The 25,325-nt window shown below is 28.1% G+C and overlaps 2 protein-coding genes and 1 pseudogene across 3 annotated transcripts; all 3 read right to left on the reverse strand.

The window, feature by feature from the left end:
- Positions 1-2,503: 2,503 nt before the first annotated feature.
- LOC124845818 (heavy metal-associated isoprenylated plant protein 12-like) lies at positions 2,504-3,523 on the reverse strand. Its single transcript, XM_088113558.1, has 3 exons — positions 3,438-3,523; positions 3,059-3,134; positions 2,504-2,965 (listed from the first exon to the last, which is right to left on the reverse strand). The coding sequence occupies exons 1-3, from the start codon at positions 3,441-3,443 to the stop codon at positions 2,679-2,681; spliced, it is 369 nt and encodes a 122-aa protein (XP_087969684.1). The 5' UTR covers positions 3,444-3,523; the 3' UTR covers positions 2,504-2,678.
- A 12,919-nt stretch (positions 3,524-16,442) lies between these two features.
- On the reverse strand, positions 16,443-17,335 carry LOC148199627 (heavy metal-associated isoprenylated plant protein 39-like; annotated as a pseudogene). The gene is made up of 3 exons (XR_015786116.1): positions 17,255-17,335; positions 17,052-17,127; positions 16,443-16,953 (listed from the first exon to the last, which is right to left on the reverse strand). The product of XR_015786116.1 is annotated as a heavy metal-associated isoprenylated plant protein 39-like (transcript).
- Positions 17,336-23,598: 6,263 nt separating this feature from the next.
- Positions 23,599-24,618, reverse strand: LOC124845817 (heavy metal-associated isoprenylated plant protein 12-like). Its single transcript, XM_088113559.1, has 3 exons — positions 24,533-24,618; positions 24,154-24,229; positions 23,599-24,060 (listed from the first exon to the last, which is right to left on the reverse strand). The coding sequence occupies exons 1-3, from the start codon at positions 24,536-24,538 to the stop codon at positions 23,774-23,776; spliced, it is 369 nt and encodes a 122-aa protein (XP_087969685.1). The 5' UTR covers positions 24,539-24,618; the 3' UTR covers positions 23,599-23,773.
- Between the last annotated feature and the right edge of the window lie 707 nt (positions 24,619-25,325).

A 25,325-nucleotide genomic window follows, 5' to 3' on the forward strand; every position in this document is an offset into this window, starting at 1 on the left:
CAAACTAATTTTATTACATGTTTTTATTTTTTTCAATATAAATACTTATTAAAAGGTTTATCCATTCTACAACAACCTTTTCTTATCAAAAGTCCAAATTTATCATGAAATTAGTACGTATAGCATCAAATTTCATGTAAATCTTGATATCTATACAAGAAAATATATATTTAGCATAGTTAAAAAAGCTTACTACGATAAGTAAAAACTGATGTTAATCAGTCAGTAATGTTGAATTTGTGTTGTACGATTCTAAAATCATAAACATTAATTTATTAGCATTGAATTTTGAAGACCAACTTAAAGTAGTAAAGGTTAAGTCCACACTACTTCATTACTCATTTTTAAATTATTTTTTACTTAAATAAATTTAATATTGTTCAAACTAATGATAATATATTTTATATTTTAAAATTTATTTAATTTAGATAACACTAAATGAAATCATCTTTTGATATTAATTTAATATATATCAGTGTGACTGATACTAAAAATTTTAAAAAGGTTTAATTGCTTGTTTTGTCCCCAGTTTGGCTGTAACGTGTCAAGTTAGTCCACAATTTTAAGAAAGTTTCAATTACGTCCAAACTTGGTTTAAAAGTGTCAATTTCGTCCAAACGTAGTAAAATTTGCTTCAATCAAGTCCCTTCCGTTAAATTTACATAAACAGACGTTAATTCTTTTTCTCTCTCCTCTGTTGCTCTGCTCTCTCCTCTGCACAACAGCAGACCCTCTCTTTCTTTTGAATATTAAAATAAATTTTAGTGTATGCAAATAGGGTATTAAGCCTATTTTTTAACAAGTTCCTTTCAAGTATTTGGTTTTTTTAAGTCACTTGTTTTTTTCTTATGAATTTATGGAAAGTAAATTGGAATTTAATCAAATTGGCAAGAAAATCTTATTCCTATAGGCCATATATATAAAATTTATACTAATTTCCAAATTTAAATTTTTGACGATCTTCCACTTTTCTTCTATTTCCTTTTCTCTTAATAATATAATAATATGAATTAATTTTAATTTAAAAAATAGAAAATAAAATTTAATTAAAATATTAATATAATTAAATTTTAAAAAGTTAGTTTTTATTATAAATAAAATTATGTATTATGAACAATTTTTTTTGAGTTAAATATAATTTTGTTTTTGAATTTTGATATAAAATTAAAATTTTTCTTTATCTAAAATTTAAATAAATTTTAATCTTAAACTTTAAAACAAATAAATATTATTTTTTAATCTAATTATATTAAAATTTTAATATGTTTCATATTAATATTTAAATTTTTTATATCATTTGATATCTTTCTGTTTGATATCTGTTGAAAAATGATTATTAGACTAAAAAGTTATATTTAATTTTAAAATTTTAAAATTAAAATATATTCAAATTTCGGATAAAATTAATTCTAATTTCCAAAGCTTAAATAAATAATTACTTGAATATGAATATATACTATGTATTCGTTCATAGCTGTTCTATTATATTTTTCAAGAATTTGTTATCATACATGAATGTTAAAAGAATTGCCTATATTTTCTGAACATTTTTAAAGGTATGTGTTAATTATTTTAGTGATAAAATAATTGAAACAAAAATAAAAATAAATAATTACTTAAAATATAATATAACTTTTTTCATGTTTTACTTTTTTGAATTTTTTTGTTTATCTATACATTCTTTAAATTAAAGTATAATTTATAATATGATATATAATTCATATAATTTATGTATTAAATTATTGAATCAGACATTCCAAAAATTATTGAATCAGACATTCCAGAGCAGAGGAGCAGAGGAGTAGAGGAGAGAGAAAAAAATTAACGTCCGTTTCTGTAGAATTAACGGAAGGGACTTGATTGATGCAAATTTTACTACGTTTGAACGAAATTGACACTTTTAAACCAAGTTTGGACGTAATTGAAACTTTTTTAAAATGGTGGACTAACTTGACATGTTGCAGCGAAACTGGGGACAAAGCAAGCAATTAAACCTTTTAAAAAATATTCTTTCATACAATGTCTCAATCTTCAGCAACAACAAAAGAGTATACAAAAAATAGTGGAAAGAAGAGAAGAATGTGGATGAATATGCTAAGTGTGGAATGATTTATATAAAAAAGTAAAAAAATAAAATTGTAAGAGAAAATATTCATCATCTTTAAATACAAATTATAAGATAAAAAATAATATACAATTCTTGTTTATCTTCCCAAATACACATAAATTCATGACATATAAATTACTAATGAATAACTTAACTACATATGAAAAACATATTACATTAGCATCAATTTAATTTAAATAATACAATAAAAATTAAAATCGATTTATCCAACATTAACTTAAATAAATATAAATACTAAAAAAGTAATATTAACACTAATTAAATTGATATTAATATTATTTAATTTTCAGATTTATTTCAGGTAATATATCAACTAAACTGAGACCATAGTATAAGATTATACTTATTAAAGTTTTCATAGTAAACTCTCAAAAATGTCACTTGAAAGTTAATTTAATATTTAAGTAATGCATAGTATGCACATTTTACAAAATGGCAAAGTAGAACACACCGCATATTAGTCTTCAATACCTAGGTCATAAAAAATACAAATAAAAGCAACAAAAACACAACCACATATTTTACCAAACTTTCTAAAGTATGCCGAAATTTAGAAGATAACACAGCCACAAGGATTATCCTCGTAACCCTTGACATAGTAACCATGACTGTACTGTGGTGGTATCATCTGATAAGAAAGTGGATAGGCTTCATACACCTTGACAGCTACTTTTTCTTTCTCTTTCTCTTTCTCTTTTTCCTCCTCTTTTGCTGCTTCAACTAAAACTATTTCAGTGTGACAACACTTTCGTAGCTTCAACACAGCACACACCGGATCAATGTTCCCTGATATGACCATTTTCTTCTCTTTCAGGTCAACAAAAACAGATTGAATCCCTGCAAAATTATCGACTCTTTTCAAACTGCATGGCATGTGTTATGTTATTTGATACAAAACCAAAACTGGATTGAAAAAGAAAATCACGATACCATGAACATCAGATACTGTTTTCATAGCCTTATGCTTGGTTCTTTCATTGTTCAACTCCACTCTTAGCACCACTTTCTGCTACACAACAAATCAAAGAGCTGCTAAAACCCAACCACTAATACTTCTAACCAACACCACACTTTCTAGTACACTTTTCTTGACACTTACTTATTCATTTATTAAAATAAATTTTATAACTAATAAATTTTATGACTTTTAATAAATTTTAATTAAAAACACGATTTCTTGTGCTTTTAATTCTAAAAATGAAAGAAAATTGAAGTGAAAACACAAGCCTAAGTGGAAACAAATATTTTAAAGATGTGAAAAAACTTAAGAAAAATTATTTGGTTCATCGCATGAGAGTATTGTTCTTACCTTCATCGTTGTTCTATAGCTTCCTTGAGAAAGCTAGATTTGGAATATATGTTGATAAGGATTTTTATATATTTTTCAAGTTAAAGGAATTTGTGAGAAATATGGATGGGAATGAGCGATACTTATAATAGCATATGTGTATAGCTAGTCAACTCTGGAGTCTACCCAATTTAATTTAATTTTTTTGTATAATTATGTTATTAATATAAAGTATGAATGGACTTTTAATAAACACTAATCACTCTTCACTAGTAAAGTAAAGGAAAACGAAACCAATTATTTTCGCTTATACACTGCCGTTCTGTAACCGAAACATATACAAGCGAGACAAAATGGGGTAGGCCTTTTGCATCGGTTTTGAACCGAGGCAAAAATGTGTGTGATTTTGACTCGTTTCAAATCCAACTGAGGCAGTAGAGGGGTTTTATCTCTTTTTTTGTGTTTTTTTTTGTTTTCACCATTCGTTAGGTCAGTTGTTAGCTCTTGGCCACAATCCATCAATGCCCACTGCTTCATCTCTCACCACTATCATCAAAGATTCTCAATTGCGAAGAACGAGGACGACATGCTCCCACCATCATCTGTAGATAATCAATCAAACACCACCACTTTTGCAGAGAATCAATCAAACATAAAACAACCCAATCGAATTCAGAAAAAGGGGACGAAAGGAAGCTTCCTCCTTCACTACGAATCAGAACAGAGAGAAGAAGAAGAAGAAGAACAAGAACGACCACCGCGCCCTTGCACTTGCGTCTCTGATGCGTCTCCGCCGCGCCATTGATGATCCCTCCATTGTGCTTCCATCGGAACAGAGAAAAGGAAGGAAGCCTCCCTCTCGCCAACGAAAGAAAATGGGAGAAAAGAGAGGAGTGGCACAACTTCTGTCTGAAAATGTCTTTGTTTGCGAAATTTAACCCTAAACACATGTTATTACCTCAGTTATTTTTTTAATCGAGGCAATAAGGGTCTACGGTCTCGATTCTATAAAGAACCGATGCCTAAACCTTCTCAAAAAAATAAAAAATAAAAAATAAAAATTTTAGCTATTTCATGCCTTGGTTCTATAAAGAACCGATGCCTAAACCTTCTCAAAAAAATAAAAAATAAAAAATAAAAATTTTAGCTATTTTATGCCTCGGTTCTTTAAACAATCTAGGTAATAGACCTTTGCGATAATTACAAAAATGTCACAGCGTCAGTTTTAGGCATTAGTTCTTTTTGAACCGAGGTATATACGTTTGTGATAATTAAAAAAATGTCATCGCACCAGTTTTAAACATCAGTTCTTTTTGAACCGAGGCATATACGTTTGCGATAATTACAAAAATATCACCGCGCCATTTTTTCTTCGGTTACAACTACATCGATGTCAAATGCTCGAGTTAAAATTTTTTTTTACTAGAGCTCAAAAAACTAATTAATCATTTTTAGTGGGTTTGTTTTCAGCCACATCGTTATAGATTTAAATAACCTTTTTCATTTCTTAAAAGTAATAGTGCTTTAGTTTTAGGTTCTTATGATTTTTTTTCCTTGTGATCCCTATTTTTAACTTTCCCATGCAAACATGTATAATGTTATACGAATAGAATTGTCAAACCAGTGTTGACTTGACGCCATTAAAAATATCACATTTTCTTAATTTGAACTTATTATAATATTTACTCGAATGAAAAATGACTAAAATCAATATTATAACCAACCCTTTTAAAACTCATTATTTTGTGGAAAAAATCGTGATAGTAAACTAAAGTTGATTTGTTTTCTACTAAAAATATATGTAGTCTGTGATTTCGTGTCTTAATTTTGAAAACATTAATTAGTTTTTAGTGTCACATTTATTGTTGGCAGTGATTTCGTGTCCTCATTCTATACTTCAAAACATTAGTTTTTAGTGTCAATTTATTGTTAGCAGTTGTAGGATAAAAATGATTAGATAATAAAGTAAATTTTTTTTTCTACTAAAAATATATATATAGTTTGTGATTTCGTGCCTTCGTATTATATCCTTGAAAAGATTAGTTTTTAGTGTCAATTTATTATTGGTAGTTGTAGAAAGTGAATAGATATTTTTTTTAATAAATATGTTATTTAAACTTTAAAAACAAATGTAAATAATACTTTTAATCCAACAACATAGTTAATCTTTTTTGTTGTTTTATGCCAGTTTCATGTGGACATTTGGATTGAAAGATATCAAAAGTTATAAAAAGTTCAAACACAAACCTAAAATGTTTTTTACATATATAAAAATAATTTATTTCAGTTAAATTAGAATAATTATATCTATTTATTTTTAAAGTTTGAATATCAAACTATATCAAAGTTTGAAAAATAGATAAATTTTAATTTCCAAGATTAAAATATATTTAATTCATAAATAAATAGTTACAAAAATCAAAATAAAAATATTTTTAAAGGATAAATAATATTTTATCTATAAAAATTTGAATAGAATATTTACATAAAAAAATTGAGTGGAATACTAATGAAGCAATGATTTTGTAAAAAAGTGACATAAAGTAGAATGGTCTTTACTTGAAAATCAGAAACCGTGTTGCTTTTATCTACCCTAGAGAGCTCCTTCATGGAAAATGAAATGTTACAAAAAGTGTAATCATTGAAGCTTTTGTTATATCTTTTATCTACCAAAATTTGAAGGTTTATAGCATTTCTGGCACATGTTCGTCTTTCATTCACTAGCCAAGCATTTCTTCTTTAACTTTATTTCACTATTGAAATTTAGGTCATTCACAATATATTTTAATGAGGTTTTCTCTACTCACCATATGAAAAGGCAGCACAATGAGCAGCATGTTTAACATAAGTGATTTTTTTTTATGATGGATCATTACGAATTATAGTAAAACAACCTGAAATAACTGTTAGCTCTTATATCAAAAGTTTAAAATAAAGAAAATGACAGTTTTTTTAAGAATCTCGTGTATCCTTATTACCAGAATGCTTATTTATTTTATTTAATTTTTTATTTTTTCTTTCTTCTCCTCTATAAATTCGACCCACTTTCCCTGCTGTGTTCAACGATGCTGAAAATAATGAAGATATTTCAAAAAATTAAAAACTAGGAAAAACAAAACAAACAAAACCATGCCTAGTGCAATATTTAGGTTTTAGAAAACAAAAAAGAGAGAGGAAATAGTGACTAAATTAAAGCGTGATCAAACTCGAAGAGAAATAAAAGAGAAAGTTTGGTTGGTAAAAAAAGAAGAAAACATCTCACTTTTAATTTATTTTCTATTTTTCTTCTTTCTTAATAAAAAATATATTATCTAACGTTTTTAAGGAGAAGGAGAATCTATTAATTAACGAAAGAAATAAAAACCAAGTCTAGTTTAATTTTTTGAATTTTGAAAAAAAAAAGAAAGAAAGAATGACTTAAAAACATCTCTCTTTTCGTAGTTTTTATTTAAAATGTTACAACATAACTTTTAACTCGTTTTCTTTCTTGACCAAACATTGGTGTTGGATCACAATTTGTTTGTTTATTATAGTGAAAAAGAGAAAGATTGATTAATGAAAGAAAAAAAACCATGTCTAGCATATAATATTTTCCTTTGGTTTCAAAATGAAAAAAAAAAAAAAAAAAACTAGAAGAGCATAGTTCCCTCCCACATAGCATTCATCTCAAACTTGAGAGAGAAAAAAAAGAAAGATTCGTTGGCATGATAAAAAAAACAAATTGTCCTAGCTTTTTATATTTTCTACAACAAATATTTATGCAATTTTTGCATATATAACATCTTTTCTTCCCTTCATCCTTGCACTTTTTACTCTATCAAACAATTTCTAAATGTCTAACTCATTTTCTCTATTATTTACTTTTTCCTTTTTTATGTTCTCTCTGTCCTAAACCAAAGATATTTATTAGATGACCAGAAATATCTATTCCTACACAAGTAATCAATCATGTACATTTAGGGAGTGAAAAATACTTCTCATAAAAAGTAGACAATTCTTCTTTTTACCTTTTGAAAAAGTTAGACAAATCTATTTCTAATAATACAATCAATTATTGAAAGTGGAAGTTATATTTTACATTATTCTATATACTTGGATGAGAATAAGTTAATAAAATACAGATTATTTTCATTTCTAATGCTAATAAGTATTAAAGAACACTCTCCGTTTGAATTTTGGTAGCTATTTATGATGATTAACCCATCAAATTTGGTAGCTATTCGTATATATTTTTTTAAATTATTATTTTAATTTCTTCTCCTCCTCACATATTGTTTTACCGTAGAATCACCATGCTCCTCACCAATAAACTAAGCCACTGCCATCTTTCTCACCTCCACACTCAATAGAAGAGATAAAAGAAAATATATATGCATTAAAAAAATTTATCAAAACCAAAAAAAATCAAGACAAAAGAACAAACCTTTACTTGCTATCGAAATAGAAAGAATATAGATGTTCGTAATAACAACGCGGCGACACACTTTGTGTTGGCCGATGAAGGGAAGGAAGGAGAGTTGAGGAGTGAAGACGAAACTTGGAACGTAGTTCGTGTTTGATCATGAGGAAGGGAGAAAAACGACTCTTGTAATAGAGATTTGATGGAGAAACTACTCAAATGAAAAACCTTTGCTGAAAATGTAATTTTAACCTTAATAGACGAATATGCTTCAAATCTTTAAAAAGCCGCTACTTATAGTTTTGCAAATAATTTCAAAAATGTCATTAGTGACATTTTTATAATTATCTGTAAAAACTATAGGCAACGGTTCGTTAAAGAACTTTTGTCTATAATTTTTATAGAAAATTACAAAAATACTACTGGTGACATTTTTTAAATTATTGGCATAACTATAAACAACCATTCTTTAAAGAATTAAAACAAATACAAGTATAGACTTCGACTATTTTAGTACCAAAACTTATAATTATTTTAAGAATCCAAGTGTGAGTCAAAGTCTCATTGGATATAAATGAAAAAGTAGGGTATTATATAAAGGTGAAAGACTCATTAGCCCATTGCCTTAAGATTTTGGGTAGAGAGTGGTGACAATCTCTTATGTGATTGGATTCAGATTTCATTGGTGTTTGTATCTCTTTAGTGAACCTCCTCCTTGATAAACCCAACAAATTTAAAAATTGTATGCGTTTTTTTTTAATCGAAACATGTTAGACCATTTCAAAAAATCTTTTTTTCATATATATATATATATATATATATGTGTGTATGTTTATCTTTTGCTGAGTCCTTATGCTTTTTTCACTTTTTGTGGTCCGGCCGAAACTAATGTGACACCTCTTTGGTAGCTTGGCAGACCAACCAGATAAGATGAATTTCTTTTTGTGTCAATATAAACGGAATTTTCCTCTTGAATTATTTGTTAAAGAAAATCAATGGACCCTTGACTCTGTAGACGAAGGATTTTCTTTCTTGAAACGCGAGAAGTTGTAGTAGGGTTAAAGTTTAGATACCTGAAAGACCAAATAATGTCTTTTTAGCTTTTTTATTGATTCCATCATCATGCAAGTCATCTTTGTTACAAAACAAATGAAAGAGCAGTTAGCACATGATAACAAAATACTTAATTATTTTTACCTCCTAAAAATGAAATGAAATTATAGTTAAATATACAAGCCCAATTGGAAACAAATGGTTTCACCTTTACTCTTTTCTCTCATTCCAAACAAACAAAAAAATCTTCTTTTCTTTCTCATATATTATATAAAAGATGACATTTAAGCACATTATAGTTGTACAAATCATTTTTAATTTATTTTAAAGTTATATTTGTTAAACTACTTTTTGGTTAAGCTTTGGAAAAAAAAAATTAATGGTTTTGTTACATGAAGTTCATTTGTTGATATTTTCATTAAAGTAAAAGATTTTTTTCTTAATCGAAAATAAAATAGAAACTCTCCCTTTTCTTTCAGTCATAATATTGCTTTGACGATGATTTTCGATCAAGTGAAAATAAAATTGAAACTCAATATTTGTTCTTGGTCCTACTTATGTTCAAATGAAAGATTTTATCTCAAGCGAAAGAAAACTAAAACTCAACCTCTGCTTGGACCTATTTTTGCTTAAGTGAACCAATTTCCACTCAAGCTAAAAATGATATTTTTTGTGTGTATTTATTTAATTGAATGTTAATGTTTTTAAGTGAATTGTGTTGTATGAAAATAGTTGTTGAAATGATAGGAATTATATAAATTTAGGACACAAATCTAGGGTGATTTGTGAGCTGTTGTTTCATATTTGTTGTATTAAGGAAAGAAATATGTTGTCAGATATCTCTAACTTCACATTATAGTCTACGTTATATATATATATATATATATATATATATATATATATATATATATATATATATATATATATATATATATATATATATATATATATATTAAGAAATCAGATGAAAAACTGAAAAAGAATTTATTGTATTGTCATAACTCTAGCTTTGAGTTCTAAATGTGGATATACTCTAAACTTATTTCATTCATGTAATCAAGGTTTGTATATATACCAACAATTCTGCAATCGGTCATATGTTAATATATGATAGTTAATGTTTTCTGGAAAACGTACGCACATATTCCTTGGTCTAATATTCTTTTATATATAAATCCATATGTGATATATGATTACTTATGTTTATGTTCGATGGAATTGAATTGGTTATGAACTAATTAAATAATTTTCTTTATATATATATATATATATATATATATATATATATATATATATATATATATATTGTTTCATGTTAAAAATTTATTTCAATAAATGATCTTATGCGTTGTTTGTGCAGTGGTTTGCTAAGATTGTACTATGTAAACCTATGGAAACAAACCTAATTTTGGAGATAAAACAATAAACCATATTCCATACATCATTCTTACAGAAGTAGATTTAGTTCTCAAGCTAGATATCAAATGTTACAAAATTAGCAAAATAATGTCACAAGTTTGGTCATGCAACAGAAGATTGTCATCTTCAATTCAGAGAGGCAAAATTCTGGGAGTACAAGACATTAGGGTAACAATTAAAGACATAAAAGTAGTTGGGTGAATGTTTGCTATTAGTTGAGGTAAAACTTCACATGATAATATAAGGGTTAAATATATTTTTGATTTTTTAACTTTAAGTAAAAATTAAAATTACTTCATTTTTGAAACTTTAGACTAATTTATTCTATCATATTTCATGAATTTAATCATTTTAATCAAATTTTGTTAAATTTATAATTGAAATACTATCATAAAATGTTAATAAAATTTATTTAAAAGGACTAAAACTGTATGTTTCTAAAATTGAAGGATTGAATTGAGATAATATTTCAAAAAAAGATTAATTCTAATTTTCACTCAAAAGTTAAAAGACTAAAAACATATTTATTAGTTAATTATTAACTTGGATTGAGTTGATGTGATCATGTTGGACACTATAAACTAAGTTTAATTATAACCTTTCAATCTTTTAGATGTGAAAAGAAAAAAGTGAACCAATTGATCAAACCTTGTTACACAAAGTTTTAGTCTTGCAATGAGAAGTTTAAATGCTTAATGGGAATGAGTCGGTTTAAACATATTATAAACTACTTAGTTTTTTTAAACAAGTTGTTCAAATGGGAAATTTCAAACCAGAAAATATAAAATAAACCAATACAAGAAAATACTAATTTCATGAATATAAAGTCATCAAGTGATATATCGTGTTCTAAACTTTGGAAAAAATTGTTGGATTAGACAATTGACGTCGCAGAAACCGCGTGTGAATAAATTTTGATTCCTCTAACCACCCTAAAGTTTCTGCACTCATGTTTCTTAGAAAGTGGAAAATCTTTTAAGCTGATAATCTTCTGATGAGCTTTAGATATGTGAGAAAGAAAGAGCATCTGCTTTGTTTACTCGGCGTCAAAAGGTTTTCTTCTTTTTGCGTTTGCTCTTCTCATTCAAACTTTTGTTTCATTTGTTAATGCACAAGTGCATAGGCTCTGTTCGAGAAAATGATTGTTAATAATTCTGCTTTCTTTAGGTTACATCCCTCAAAGATAAAGTACTACTTTTTTTTTTTTTAAGGACAATGATACTTTAACAACATAATTTGACAACATTTTGACATGAGGCACGTGTCAAAATGTGAATGGTGCACGTGAAAATCAATTTTTAAAAAGAATAATGACGTGGAAACAAATTTGGGTTTGGGAACAGGGTTTTAAGTTTTGGGGGTTCATTTTCAAATTTCAGATTTTGAAATTTGAGGCTTGGTTAGAGAGAGAACCGAAGCTTAAAGAGAGAGAGCACGAAACCTAGAGATAGTCCCCTCTTCCCTCCACCCAGCCACCCACTGTCAGAGGGCCGTCGTAGTGCCGTCATTCGTAGAGAGAGTGTCGCTTCCTCCCACCTAGCCACCCATTGTCGCCGGAGTGCCGTTGGAGTGTCGTCGGAGTGCCGTCGGAGTGCCGTCGTTCCTAGAGAGAGTGTCGCTTCCTCCCACCTACCCATTTTCGTTGTCCGCCAGAGTGTCGCCTGAGGAAGTATTGTCCGTTCCGGTGATCGGCGTTGTTCAAAGCTTTGATTGCAACGATCACCGAAAAAGACGCGTTTTTGTCGTTCCGTAGTCATATAAGTGTTTGTGCGTCTTCCTCCCACCCAACCATTTCCGTGTCTCTTCCCAGAAGCGTCGCTTTCTGTTGTTAGAATTTGTAGTCCGCCAGAGTGTCGCCGGTAGTTTGTAGTGTCACTTTTGTGTGTCTCATTTCTTGTTGTCCATTTGACTTTGTAGCTTTAGAGTTTATTATGTATTTTTACCCTCTAATCTCTTACTAAAGATTTTATTGTGCAGGCCGAGAGGAAAAAAGAGAGGTACAAGAATGTACTTATTTGTTCTAAGAACTTAGTAAGCATTGAACGTTTTTGGTGAAAATGTTTATGATAATAATTTGCATATTGCTATGAAGGCATTTTTTCTCTATTGATACTCTATCTGAAGGTTACAGGTTGCTACTGGTATAATATGTTATTGGTAAATACTTTTTCTAGATATTTTGCTTGAAAACATAACTGGTAATTAGTCATAAATTGTGAAAATGAGGAAGCGACACTCTCTGAGCTTCAGTTCTCTCTCTAACCAAGCCTCATATTCAAAATCTGAATTGTGAAAATGAACCCCCAAAACTTAAAATCATGTTTCCAAATCTGTTTCCACGTCATTATTCTTTTTAAAAATTGATTTTCCCGTGCACCACTCACATTTTGACATGTATTCCGTGTCAAAATGTTGTCAAATTCTGTTGTTAAAGTATCATTGTCTTTTTTTTAATGTCTTACCACTAATTTTCTCTTCTTCTATTGGTTTCTGCTTTTAGTATTGTTGCTTTGCCTTTTCCACAAGTTTTTTTCTTACTGTTACATGTTGATGATCCTAATTTTAGACATTTGGTTGCTGCTATTTTTTCTGAGTAGATTGAAGCATGTATAACGTAATTCTATAAAATTGCGTTAAAGGTGATTTTGTATTAGTTTATATAAAGTTTTATAAAAGTATGAGTTTTAAATCTAATTCAGTATATATATAAAATAGACTTTTGAATTTTATATCTGATACAACTTCAGAAAAAACCAAAAAGAGTTCTAAAATGTATAAGTTTTAAATATATTCCAGCTTCAGTTAGAGTAATACTGACATCAATTTATGTATTTATAACTTGATTATATTTTTAATAAGAAATAATTATAGTGTCAAATTTACGAGCCATTATTTGTGTTTTTTTTTTTTTTTTGCGTTCAGCTTTTAATTTCTAGTTCAAGCAATTTCCTTCTCCGCCCATATTGTTCAGCAATTAGTAGATAGATGGAAAAGAATTTTTGTGGCATCTCAAAATGTTATTAATATTTTTTCTTAAATTTAAAATTAAGATATTATATAAAGATTGTTCACCATTATAAATATATAATGATTTTATATTAATTTGATCATTTTTTTCTTTGTCATTCCCTAAGACCTAATATTTTAAGAAAGATAAATTTTAATTCAATAAAAGAATATAAAATTTAGGTTTAATTGAATTTCAAGTTGTTGATAAATTTGATCATTTTTAATCGAGTCTGTAATAATTTTTATAATTTATTTAATACTCACAAATATTATAATTTTCAATTATATTCTTATAATTTAGATGTGACTATATTATTTTATTTGTTGCGGTGAGGTCTAGTTGATATGGTGATTGTGGGTGGAGAAGATGGATAATGGGGTAGTAGGGGTCATAGAAGAGAAAGGAAGGAATATATGAGAAGGGAAGAAGATCACCCATAAATTAATATATGTGTAATATTTTTTTTATATTTTGTAAGACTATTCTATTGAATATTTGCTAAACTAGTAACAGAAGCCATGCTGATGAAATTGATAAAGAGCGAGAAGGAGAAGAAGGTTGAGAAGATGGATGTTATCTCATTGGTAAGTATACTAAATCGTACAAATAGTAAAAATGGTAAGTTGAAGTATTGTTTGTTAAGAAATTTGTGTTTGTTTAACTAACTATATATGATTAATTACTAATTTAGGTAGTTAATATGAACATTGATTAATTCAAACAAGTTAACAATATCTAAAGTTTCTAAATAGGAAAGTTATAAAATGATTTAGATAAAGACATACTTGGTTGGACTTCATGACCTAAACTCTATGCAATCATCTATACAATATATCTCTAACATACTCAAGTATTCACATGATAAGCATACAAGTCCTAATATCTTAGAGACATTCTAAATTCTTTCGTGAAAATACTAATCCCTTAGATATTCAAACACAAGTTTTGCATTAAGAAAATAAGTTTAGAATGACCAAGAGTTTTCTAGAACCAAACCTCTTTGTTGTTTAATCAATGTCTAGGTTCCATAATATTTTTCAGTGATTAGACACCACCCAAATGACATAGGTATTTCATCATGGATGTGAATAATAAAGATAGAATACTAGAATAATGAAAGATATTGTATTGCATAAAAAAGATACAAAGAGATTAGGTATATTTCATCAAATCCAATGAAATGGAGTTTAGCTACTCCTATACATCTAGAACACAAGAGGGAATTGAAATGATAAAATGAATGAAAAAATATGGAGTCCTTAGAAGTTCCTCAACCCATGTCTTGAGTCTCAAGTGTGTTCCTATATCAAAAACTACTCTTTTCTTCAACAAGATGTATTGTCGAGCTTGTCAAACTGTATTGTCAAGTTGTGTTATCGAGCTTGTCAGATGGACTGTCTATCGAACTTGCCGACCTGTGAAAAATCTATCAATATTTCATTAGAGTTTTTAAAGTTAATAAAATTATTATAATATGAAGAGAATGTTGAACTTTCGAAGATAATATTACTAGAATAATTCTAAGTGTTAAAACTTTTATCCATGTTGTATTAAAAAACCGTACTTATGTGTAAAACACAAAAGACTACAAATTTTCTTTAAAAATACTATCAATGAATTGTTTCAACGAAGCAAAGGAAATTGTAGTAGAACGAATAATTTTATGGCTAAAGTTGTAAGAAGTATAGCTGAGACATGGATATTTACAACACACATGGGAGACACATCTTAACAAAATGAAGTCAACCCAAGTCAAACCATGCATATAATATAGAATGCTATTTTACAATTTGTTTAAATATATTTTATAATTTTAAAATTTTAATATGATTTCAAAAGTCATAAAAACAACAATAAATTTTACATTCACATACATCGATCAGTGAAAGTTTTTTCATTCACAATTAAATATTTGAAAACTAAAAGCTTTGCCATTTTCCTCAATATAGTATATATGCAATGCAGGTGTATTATTATTTAACCTTCACATGTAGATTAGACAAGTACCATTAATATTTCTCTTATCAATACTTGTATATATACTTTAAAACTCCTGTGTGAAATACAATTAGGGGTATATTGTATTTAATTTCTAATAGGGTTCTCCTTCTTAATTATGGACATGGAAAATTGATTACAGACAGAATTAAGAAACAAATACAAGTTTAATAAATAAAAAACAAAAATGTTTACGGGTTTACTTAAAAGAATTCAAATAGTTCATATATAGTTCTACACAATTCTTAAATTATTCTCAAACTACCAACAAGAAGTTGGTTTAGGTTTAAGAGATACTGAATTTTTATTATCCTAAATTAGTTCAGATAAAACCTTTTGAATGACTTTTGTTGGGTTGAGTTTTTAGAGTAGGAATTTACTATTTTAAACTCTTAAACACATTAATACTTCCACAGTCATGGACCTATATGTATAAATATTGTGTTGAAATACGTTAAATTATTGTATTGTTTTTTATTATACTCTTTCATTTCATTTTTTTCTTCAAATTAATGATATTAGAGTTGATGATGAGTTTTATCTACAAATTTAAATGTGTCGCCATTTAAGTGAGTTTTAGTTTTTAATTGAGTAAAAATGAAAAGTTGAATACCGTATAAAAATAAATATTTTATAATTTTATTGTTTTAAACGTTTTGTATTAGAAATGGTATCAATTTTTTATATGTAAATTGAGTTAAATTTTCATTAAGATTGTGTCTATATGATCATCTTTTCTCGAAAGAACTATAAATGGTATTGAGTCAAAAATTTATCTTGATGACGTGCTCCGATAAATTATTGTATAAAAAGTATTTTTAACAAAGAATCAGATAAGCATATACCATATATTGAGATGAACAGTGATACAGTGTACTCGTTTTTTAATTTACATGACGAATCTGGCTCAAAATATCCAACAAGATTCTTCTATTAAGTTTTATTATTTTTTAGTTTTTTTTTCCTTTATTAGTTTTGGTTTGGGGAAAAGGGTATATAATCTCTTTATTCTGATTAAAAAAAACTTTGTGCAATGAAAAACTGTAATGAAAGAAAAGATTATAAATTAGAATATTGGACAATAATAATCAAATACAAAAGTACCAATAAATCTTGTCGGTGATTTTAAATCCAACACAAATAAATCTTAAAAAGAAAATATTTTCTGCTCCAATCTTATTCATGATGATCAACACATAAAAAATTTGTTACAAAATGGCAGAGTCCAATCACACACACTTATCACCCTTGGACACACAATGGTCTGAGTCTACCAGACCACAAAAAGGATTACTTTCCATCAAACTTTGTAATATTCTAAAATTTAATTGCCTACACACATCAAGTATATGTATAGGATTATCTTCAAAACATGTAATCTATTAATTAATTTTAATTATACAGTGGTGGTACCATATGATAAGGATAATAATAGAAGGGATAGTTTTCGTAAACAGGAACAGCTACTTTTGGTGGATCCACTTTCTCTTTCTCTTTCTCCTCTTTTGCTGGTCCAACTGAAATTAATTCTGTGTGACACCATTTTCGTAGCTTCGACACTGCACTAACTGGATCAATCTCACCCAATAGCACCAATTTCATGTTTTTCAAGTCAACAGAAACCTGATTCAATCCCTGCATAATAGTTCAAATAACACCTAATTTAAAAATACAAAATCATGAACACAATGATCTTGAAACATAACTATAAGTTGTAATACATATAGACTGAAAAGTTTTATATATATGAGTATACCAGATAGGCCAGATGCTGTCTTCATAGCTTTTCTCTTGATCTTATCATCATGTAAGTCCATCTTCACCACTACTTTCTGTCACATAACAAACATCAAAGAAGATTAAGACCCAGAAATTACTTTTGCTTCCAATTCATGAAACTGAAAGGAAATAACATATACAAAATGGAAACATTTTCATGTATAAGAGTATAGTTCTGACCTTCATTATTTTCTAAGCTTGCTTGAAGGAATGTTAGAAGAGATGGTTTTTATATGCTTTTCAAATTGGAGGAAGCTGTGAGAAATATGTGTGCAATGAAGAGTATTTATAGTATAGCATGTAGTTGGAGACATTGACGTAGTCAAAGTGGAGTCAAAGTCAAGTCAACACGAGTCAAACCGTGTTTTTTTTTTTTTTAAATTAATCTTTCCTAACAACCCCTAGAGTTCCGATGCTTCACGGAAAGTGAATCCGTGAAGTATTATAATTGAAGTGTTATTATTTTATGTCTGGTTGGGTTGGAAAACGATGGAACATGTTGCTTCGTTGTTATGTCTCAAAATGATTAATAAGATGAATGATGATAGCTGCAAGATGAATATAGCATTCAGAATCTTCCTCCTTGTTCAGTTTTAAAAGTCTTTTTCATATCATACCATAGTTACTTATACGAATGTTTCTTTTTATGTTATGATTACAAAAGAATTAATAGTTATTAAATCAATTTTATTGTTTTGTGTCTTTAGATAATATTTCAAATGTGTAAACTACTGCATATTAATGTTTACTAACACAACTATTTTATGCCAACTATAACTAATAATCTCTCCACTTTTTGGCTACCGTTGTAGAATATTATTTTTAACTCAGTTCAAACCATCTCAGTAAAATAAATCCTGTTTTTTTTTACTAACTTACCCGGCTAACTTACCCGGCTAACTGACGCACCTATTTATAAAAAATAATATTAAATCTACAATTATTATTTCTTTTTTCTAACTACAGTGCTTTATTTTTATTTCTCTCAAGATTGTATGGTCTAGCCAACAAATATAGTTTTATTAAATTCTTTAAGAATGCTATGCGCTTTCCTCAAGACGACGCTGTTGGTATAACAAGATAGCTTCGTCCAGCCCTGACTACAAAATTAATCTAATCTAATTTTATATTATTTTTTTAAACAATGAAGTGTTATCATCCCTTCGCCAATGCTAGTTTGAGATATAGTGTCCTCCAACTCTCGCTACCGCTAGGAAACTGATATCACTTTTAATTTAATTTTTATAGATTTTTATTAACGGGTTATAATCTATAAGTAATTATGTGTTATTCACGATTGTAGAAGACAAACCTAAATGAACTTAAAATAAGTGAGATTGTAATTTGACAAAGTTTTACTAACATTTATTTTCAAGTTATATTTATAAGAAATAAAACTCTCCTTTTATAGAAGGAGAACTCATAGAAGGAATGAAAGTACATTGAACTAAATTCCTTTTTTGAAGCTTTCAATTGTCGAATGGAGTGAATGTAAGCCTTCTCCCTTTGAAGCCATACAAGGAGGGTGAATGAGAGTCTTCTTCCTTTGAAGCCATCTAAGGGAGATGAATGGGAGTCTCCTTCAAACTTTAGAATGTTCTTCAACACTTCAAACAAACTAGAAGGGACGCTTCTCACGTTTCCAAGACCCAGATGACCCTTAAACTTTCCAAGGCCCAAATGGCGCTAGAAGCTCAAAAGTAACCTAATTGACAACGTCCTGACAACTCTAACTTTTGTTGACTGATTGACTCATTATCGATGTAGTTACTAACAAAAATATTCGTCAGTAAGTTAACCACTACATGGCAACCCTCGGGTTTACTTTTGTACAAACCTTTGAGATGAATCAATTTATGTATATGCAAAAGATGGTCATCACGGGAAGCAATATACCTCTAGAAGACAAAGAACCATTTCGGCAGCTATTTAAGGTAAAACATCATGAAACCCATTCTCAATTTTTATTGATGTATATATATTAAGTTCATCAATTCCATTTTAACATGATCTATTGTTACAACTGAAGGTCCAATGGAGACTTAAGCATGAAGCAAAAATTTAAAAAAATATTTACACCAAAGCATTTCATAGACTATTTGAGATGTTTAGAGATAAACGCACAGTGAAAGAATGTCCTTATTGGGTTGGGGAGCATATATAGAACGCCTTGCTAGCCCATTGGAATTCCTCATATTATCATAATAAATGTGCTACCGCCCAAAGGAACCAAACTATAGAAAAACGTGGTGTTTTGTGTACAGGTGGTTCCATTACCACTCATGAGCATGTCATTCGTATGGTACAAATCTTCATTCATTTCCTATCTATTATGAAACAAGTTATGTATTTTAAAATTGATGTATATATATAACTCCATATTCTATTATAGACACAAGAGTTAGGACACGTTGTGCACGTTGATGTAGTGATTCAACATACTCATCTTCGAAAAGGACCTGGCCAATTTGTTTATGAGAGGTCTCGAAGGACACATGTAAGCAAACTCTTTTACAACCTTCAAACTTGTACTATTATATTTTTTGTTTTAAACTTCCTCCTTCTATTGACATTGTCCATATTTTTTAATAGGAAGAATTTTCAACTAGACTCTCACAGGACAAATCGGAGAAGGGTCATGTCTTGATGCATCAAAAGCAAATACTGATGACGATGATATCATCAGGACAAAATGTTGGTTGGGCTTCGTTGGTGAAAAAATAAATAAAGGATGACTATATTGGGAAAAACATGCTTTCAATTGCATTACTAAAAGAGGTTCATTGAAGCACCAACCATCTAGATTTGGCAGTGTTGATGATGTCGTTGCCCAGCTCAGCAAACAACTATAAGCTTGTGGTCAAGCTTATGACGATCTGAGACAACAATTTATGAACCTCCAAAATTTGGTTGTGGGATTTTTTCCTCTAGATGCACAGACTATGGTAGAAGAACCTCAGTCCACCCAACATTGTCTTAGCAACGACGCTCTCTAGTTCAGCTCACCCAGTCTAGTCACCTCCACGACAACAACAATAGAAGGATGAAGAAGAAGAAGAAAATGATTCATATGACTATGCTGATTAATAGGACTTTTCTTAGTTGATAGACATTTACAATTAAAACTACTATGTTTGTATTAATGACATTATAAACATTTTTATATCAGTAATGGATTTCATTAGTGACAATATTGTTAGTGCATTGTGGATTGTTTGGATTGTCTGAATTGTGTGATTTGTCTGAAAATTGTTTTATGTCTAGGTTCATTATGGTTGTGTAGGAAATGTTTTCNAATAGAAGTATTGCGTAAGAAACATTTTTTTCTTAATTTAATATCATTAGCCTCATCTACATACTAATTAAATTATTATTTAAAATAGATTCAATTTAGAGTCCAAAAATTTCTTGGAATAGAACAAATTAACATCAACTTCAAAACTAAACCAGTTTATTTAAAAATAAATTTAAAAATTAGTAATCAATTGGTGACAACTTAGTTTACAATACTTAGAATTGGTCTTAATGTATTGATGTTAATAATTTAGAATTCAAGATTTTAGATGTGTCACATCAATTCAATTCTATTAATTAATTAGCAATGACTTTTACCTTTATCTTTATTTTTATACCTTTAATCACTGTATTATTTTTTACTTTAAGCAACGTTAAACTACACCGCAGATACAAAAAATGTTGTCTAAATATAGTATCTTTTGTAATAAAATTATTCATATACCACAAAAGTTTAGTGAACAAACTTTTAAGAAAATAAAGTTACATTAGAGTTGCTAGAAAAGAAAAATAATTTAGATGAAAATAAAATGGATGACTAGAAAAAAGAGAGTAAAATATAAAAATGAAAGTTACATGTGATTGAGAGAAATAAAAAAATGCAAACAAAAACAGTATAAATAAGTAAAAAAATAAAATAATTCATCTACCACTCAAAATTAATCAATATGTATGATAATTTGTGAAAGTTCTATATATAACTTCTATTTATTTTAATGATATTATACAAACTAATTTTATTACATGTTTTTATTTTTTTCAATATAAATACTTATTAAAAGGTTTATCCATTCTACAACAACCTTTTCTTATCAAAAGTCCAAATTTATCATGAAATTAGTACGTATAGCATCAAATTTCATGTAAATCTTGATATCTATACAAGAAAATATATATTTAGCATAGTTAAAAAAGCTTACTACGATAAGTAAAAACTGATGTTAATCAGTCAGTAATGTTGAATTTGTGTTGTACGATTCTAAAATCATAAACATTAATTTATTAGCATTGAATTTTGAAGACCAACTTAAAGTAGTAAAGGTTAAGTCCACACTACTTCATTACTCATTTTTAAATTATTTTTTACTTAAATAAATTTAATATTGTTCAAACTAATGATAATATATTTTATATTTTAAAATTTATTTAATTTAGATAACACTAAATGAAATCATCTTTTGATATTAATTTAATATATATCAGTGTGACTGATACTAAAAATTTTAAAAAGGTTTAATTGCTTGTTTTGTCCCCAGTTTGGCTGTAACGTGTCAAGTTAGTCCACAATTTTAAGAAAGTTTCAATTACGTCCAAACTTGGTTTAAAAGTGTCAATTTCGTCCAAACGTAGTAAAATTTGCTTCAATCAAGTCCCTTCCGTTAAATTTACATAAACAGACGTTAATTCTTTTTCTCTCTCCTCTGTTGCTCTGCTCTCTCCTCTGCACAACAGCAGACCCTCTCTTTCTTTTGAATATTAAAATAAATTTTAGTGTATGCAAATAGGGTATTAAGCCTATTTTTTAACAAGTTCCTTTCAAGTATTTGGTTTTTTTAAGTCACTTGTTTTTTTCTTATGAATTTATGGAAAGTAAATTGGAATTTAATCAAATTGGCAAGAAAATCTTATTCCTATAGGCCATATATATAAAATTTATACTAATTTCCAAATTTAAATTTTTGACGATCTTCCACTTTTCTTCTATTTCCTTTTCTCTTAATAATATAATAATATGAATTAATTTTAATTTAAAAAATAGAAAATAAAATTTAATTAAAATATTAATATAATTAAATTTTAAAAAGTTAGTTTTTATTATAAATAAAATTATGTATTATGAACAATTTTTTTTGAGTTAAATATAATTTTGTTTTTGAATTTTGATATAAAATTAAAATTTTTCTTTATCTAAAATTTAAATAAATTTTAATCTTAAACTTTAAAACAAATAAATATTATTTTTTAATCTAATTATATTAAAATTTTAATATGTTTCATATTAATATTTAAATTTTTTATATCATTTGATATCTTTCTGTTTGATATCTGTTGAAAAATGATTATTAGACTAAAAAGTTATATTTAATTTTAAAATTTTAAAATTAAAATATATTCAAATTTCGGATAAAATTAATTCTAATTTCCAAAGCTTAAATAAATAATTACTTGAATATGAATATATACTATGTATTCGTTCATAGCTGTTCTATTATATTTTTCAAGAATTTGTTATCATACATGAATGTTAAAAGAATTGCCTATATTTTCTGAACATTTTTAAAGGTATGTGTTAATTATTTTAGTGATAAAATAATTGAAACAAAAATAAAAATAAATAATTACTTAAAATATAATATAACTTTTTTCATGTTTTACTTTTTTGAATTTTTTTGTTTATCTATACATTCTTTAAATTAAAGTATAATTTATAATATGATATATAATTCATATAATTTATGTATTAAATTATTGAATCAGACATTCCAAAAATTATTGAATCAGACATTCCAGAGCAGAGGAGCAGAGGAGTAGAGGAGAGAGAAAAAAATTAACGTCCGTTTCTGTAGAATTAACGGAAGGGACTTGATTGATGCAAATTTTACTACGTTTGAACGAAATTGACACTTTTAAACCAAGTTTGGACGTAATTGAAACTTTTTTAAAATGGTGGACTAACTTGACATGTTGCAGCGAAACTGGGGACAAAGCAAGCAATTAAACCTTTTAAAAAATATTCTTTCATACAATGTCTCAATCTTCAGCAACAACAAAAGAGTATACAAAAAATAGTGGAAAGAAGAGAAGAATGTGGATGAATATGCTAAGTGTGGAATGATTTATATAAAAAAGTAAAAAAATAAAATTGTAAGAGAAAATATTCATCATCTTTAAATACAAATTATAAGATAAAAAATAATATACAATTCTTGTTTATCTTCCCAAATACACATAAATTCATGACATATAAATTACTAATGAATAACTTAACTACATATGAAAAACATATTACATTAGCATCAATTTAATTTAAATAATACAATAAAAATTAAAATCGATTTATCCAACATTAACTTAAATAAATATAAATACTAAAAAAGTAATATTAACACTAATTAAATTGATATTAATATTATTTAATTTTCAGATTTATTTCAGGTAATATATCAACTAAACTGAGACCATAGTATAAGATTATACTTATTAAAGTTTTCATAGTAAACTCTCAAAAATGTCACTTGAAAGTTAATTTAATATTTAAGTAATGCATAGTATGCACATTTTACAAAATGGCAAAGTAGAACACACCGCATATTAGTCTTCAATACCTAGGTCATAAAAAATACAAATAAAAGCAACAAAAACACAACCACATATTTTACCAAACTTTCTAAAGTATGCCGAAATTTAGAAGATAACACAGCCACAAGGATTATCCTCGTAACCCTTGACATAGTAACCATGACTGTACTGTGGTGGTATCATCTGATAAGAAAGTGGATAGGCTTCATACACCTTGACAGCTACTTTTTCTTTCTCTTTCTCTTTCTCTTTTTCCTCCTCTTTTGCTGCTTCAACTAAAACTATTTCAGTGTGACAACACTTTCGTAGCTTCAACACAGCACACACCGGATCAATGTTCCCTGATATGACCATTTTCTTCTCTTTCAGGTCAACAAAAACAGATTGAATCCCTGCAAAATTATCGACTCTTTTCAAACTGCATGGCATGTGTTATGTTATTTGATACAAAACCAAAACTGGATTGAAAAAGAAAATCACGATACCATGAACATCAGATACTGTTTTCATAGCCTTATGCTTGGTTCTTTCATTGTTCAACTCCACTCTTAGCACCACTTTCTGCTACACAACAAATCAAAGAGCTGCTAAAACCCAACCACTAATACTTCTAACCAACACCACACTTTCTAGTACACTTTTCTTGACACTTACTTATTCATTTATTAAAATAAATTTTATAACTAATAAATTTTATGACTTTTAATAAATTTTAATTAAAAACACGATTTCTTGTGCTTTTAATTCTAAAAATGAAAGAAAATTGAAGTGAAAACACAAGCCTAAGTGGAAACAAATATTTTAAAGATGTGAAAAAACTTAAGAAAAATTATTTGGTTCATCGCATGAGAGTATTGTTCTTACCTTCATCGTTGTTCTATAGCTTCCTTGAGAAAGCTAGATTTGGAATATATGTTGATAAGGATTTTTATATATTTTTCAAGTTAAAGGAATTTGTGAGAAATATGGATGGGAATGAGCGATACTTATAATAGCATATGTGTATAGCTAGTCAACTCTGGAGTCTACCCAATTTAATTTAATTTTTTTGTATAATTATGTTATTAATATAAAGTATGAATGGACTTTTAATAAACACTAATCACTCTTCACTAGTAAAGTAAAGGAAAACGAAACCAATTATTTTCGCTTATACACTGCCGTTCTGTAACCGAAACATATACAAGCGAGACAAAATGGGGTAGGCCTTTTGCATCGGTTTTGAACCGAGGCAAAAATGTGTGTGATTTTGACTCGTTTCAAATCCAACTGAGGCAGTAGAGGGGTTTTATCTCTTTTTTTGTGTTTTTTTTTGTTTTCACCATTCGTTAGGTCAGTTGTTAGCTCTTGGCCACAATCCATCAATGCCCACTGCTTCATCTCTCACCACTATCATCAAAGATTCTCAATTGCGAAGAACGAGGACGACATGCTCCCACCATCATCTGTAGATAATCAATCAAACACCACCACTTTTGCAGAGAATCAATCAAACATAAAACAACCCAATCGAATTCAGAAAAAGGGGACGAAAGGAAGCTTCCTCCTTCACTACGAATCAGAACAGAGAGAAGAAGAAGAAGAAGAACAAGAACGACCACCGCGCCCTTGCACTTGCGTCTCTGATGCGTCTCCGCCGCGCCATTGATGATCCCTC

This window comes from Vigna umbellata, chromosome 4, assembly GCF_029865625.1.
Source record: "Vigna umbellata cultivar VRB3 chromosome 4, Vumbellata_1.0, whole genome shotgun sequence".
Lineage (NCBI taxonomy): Eukaryota > Viridiplantae > Streptophyta > Magnoliopsida > Fabales > Fabaceae > Vigna > Vigna umbellata.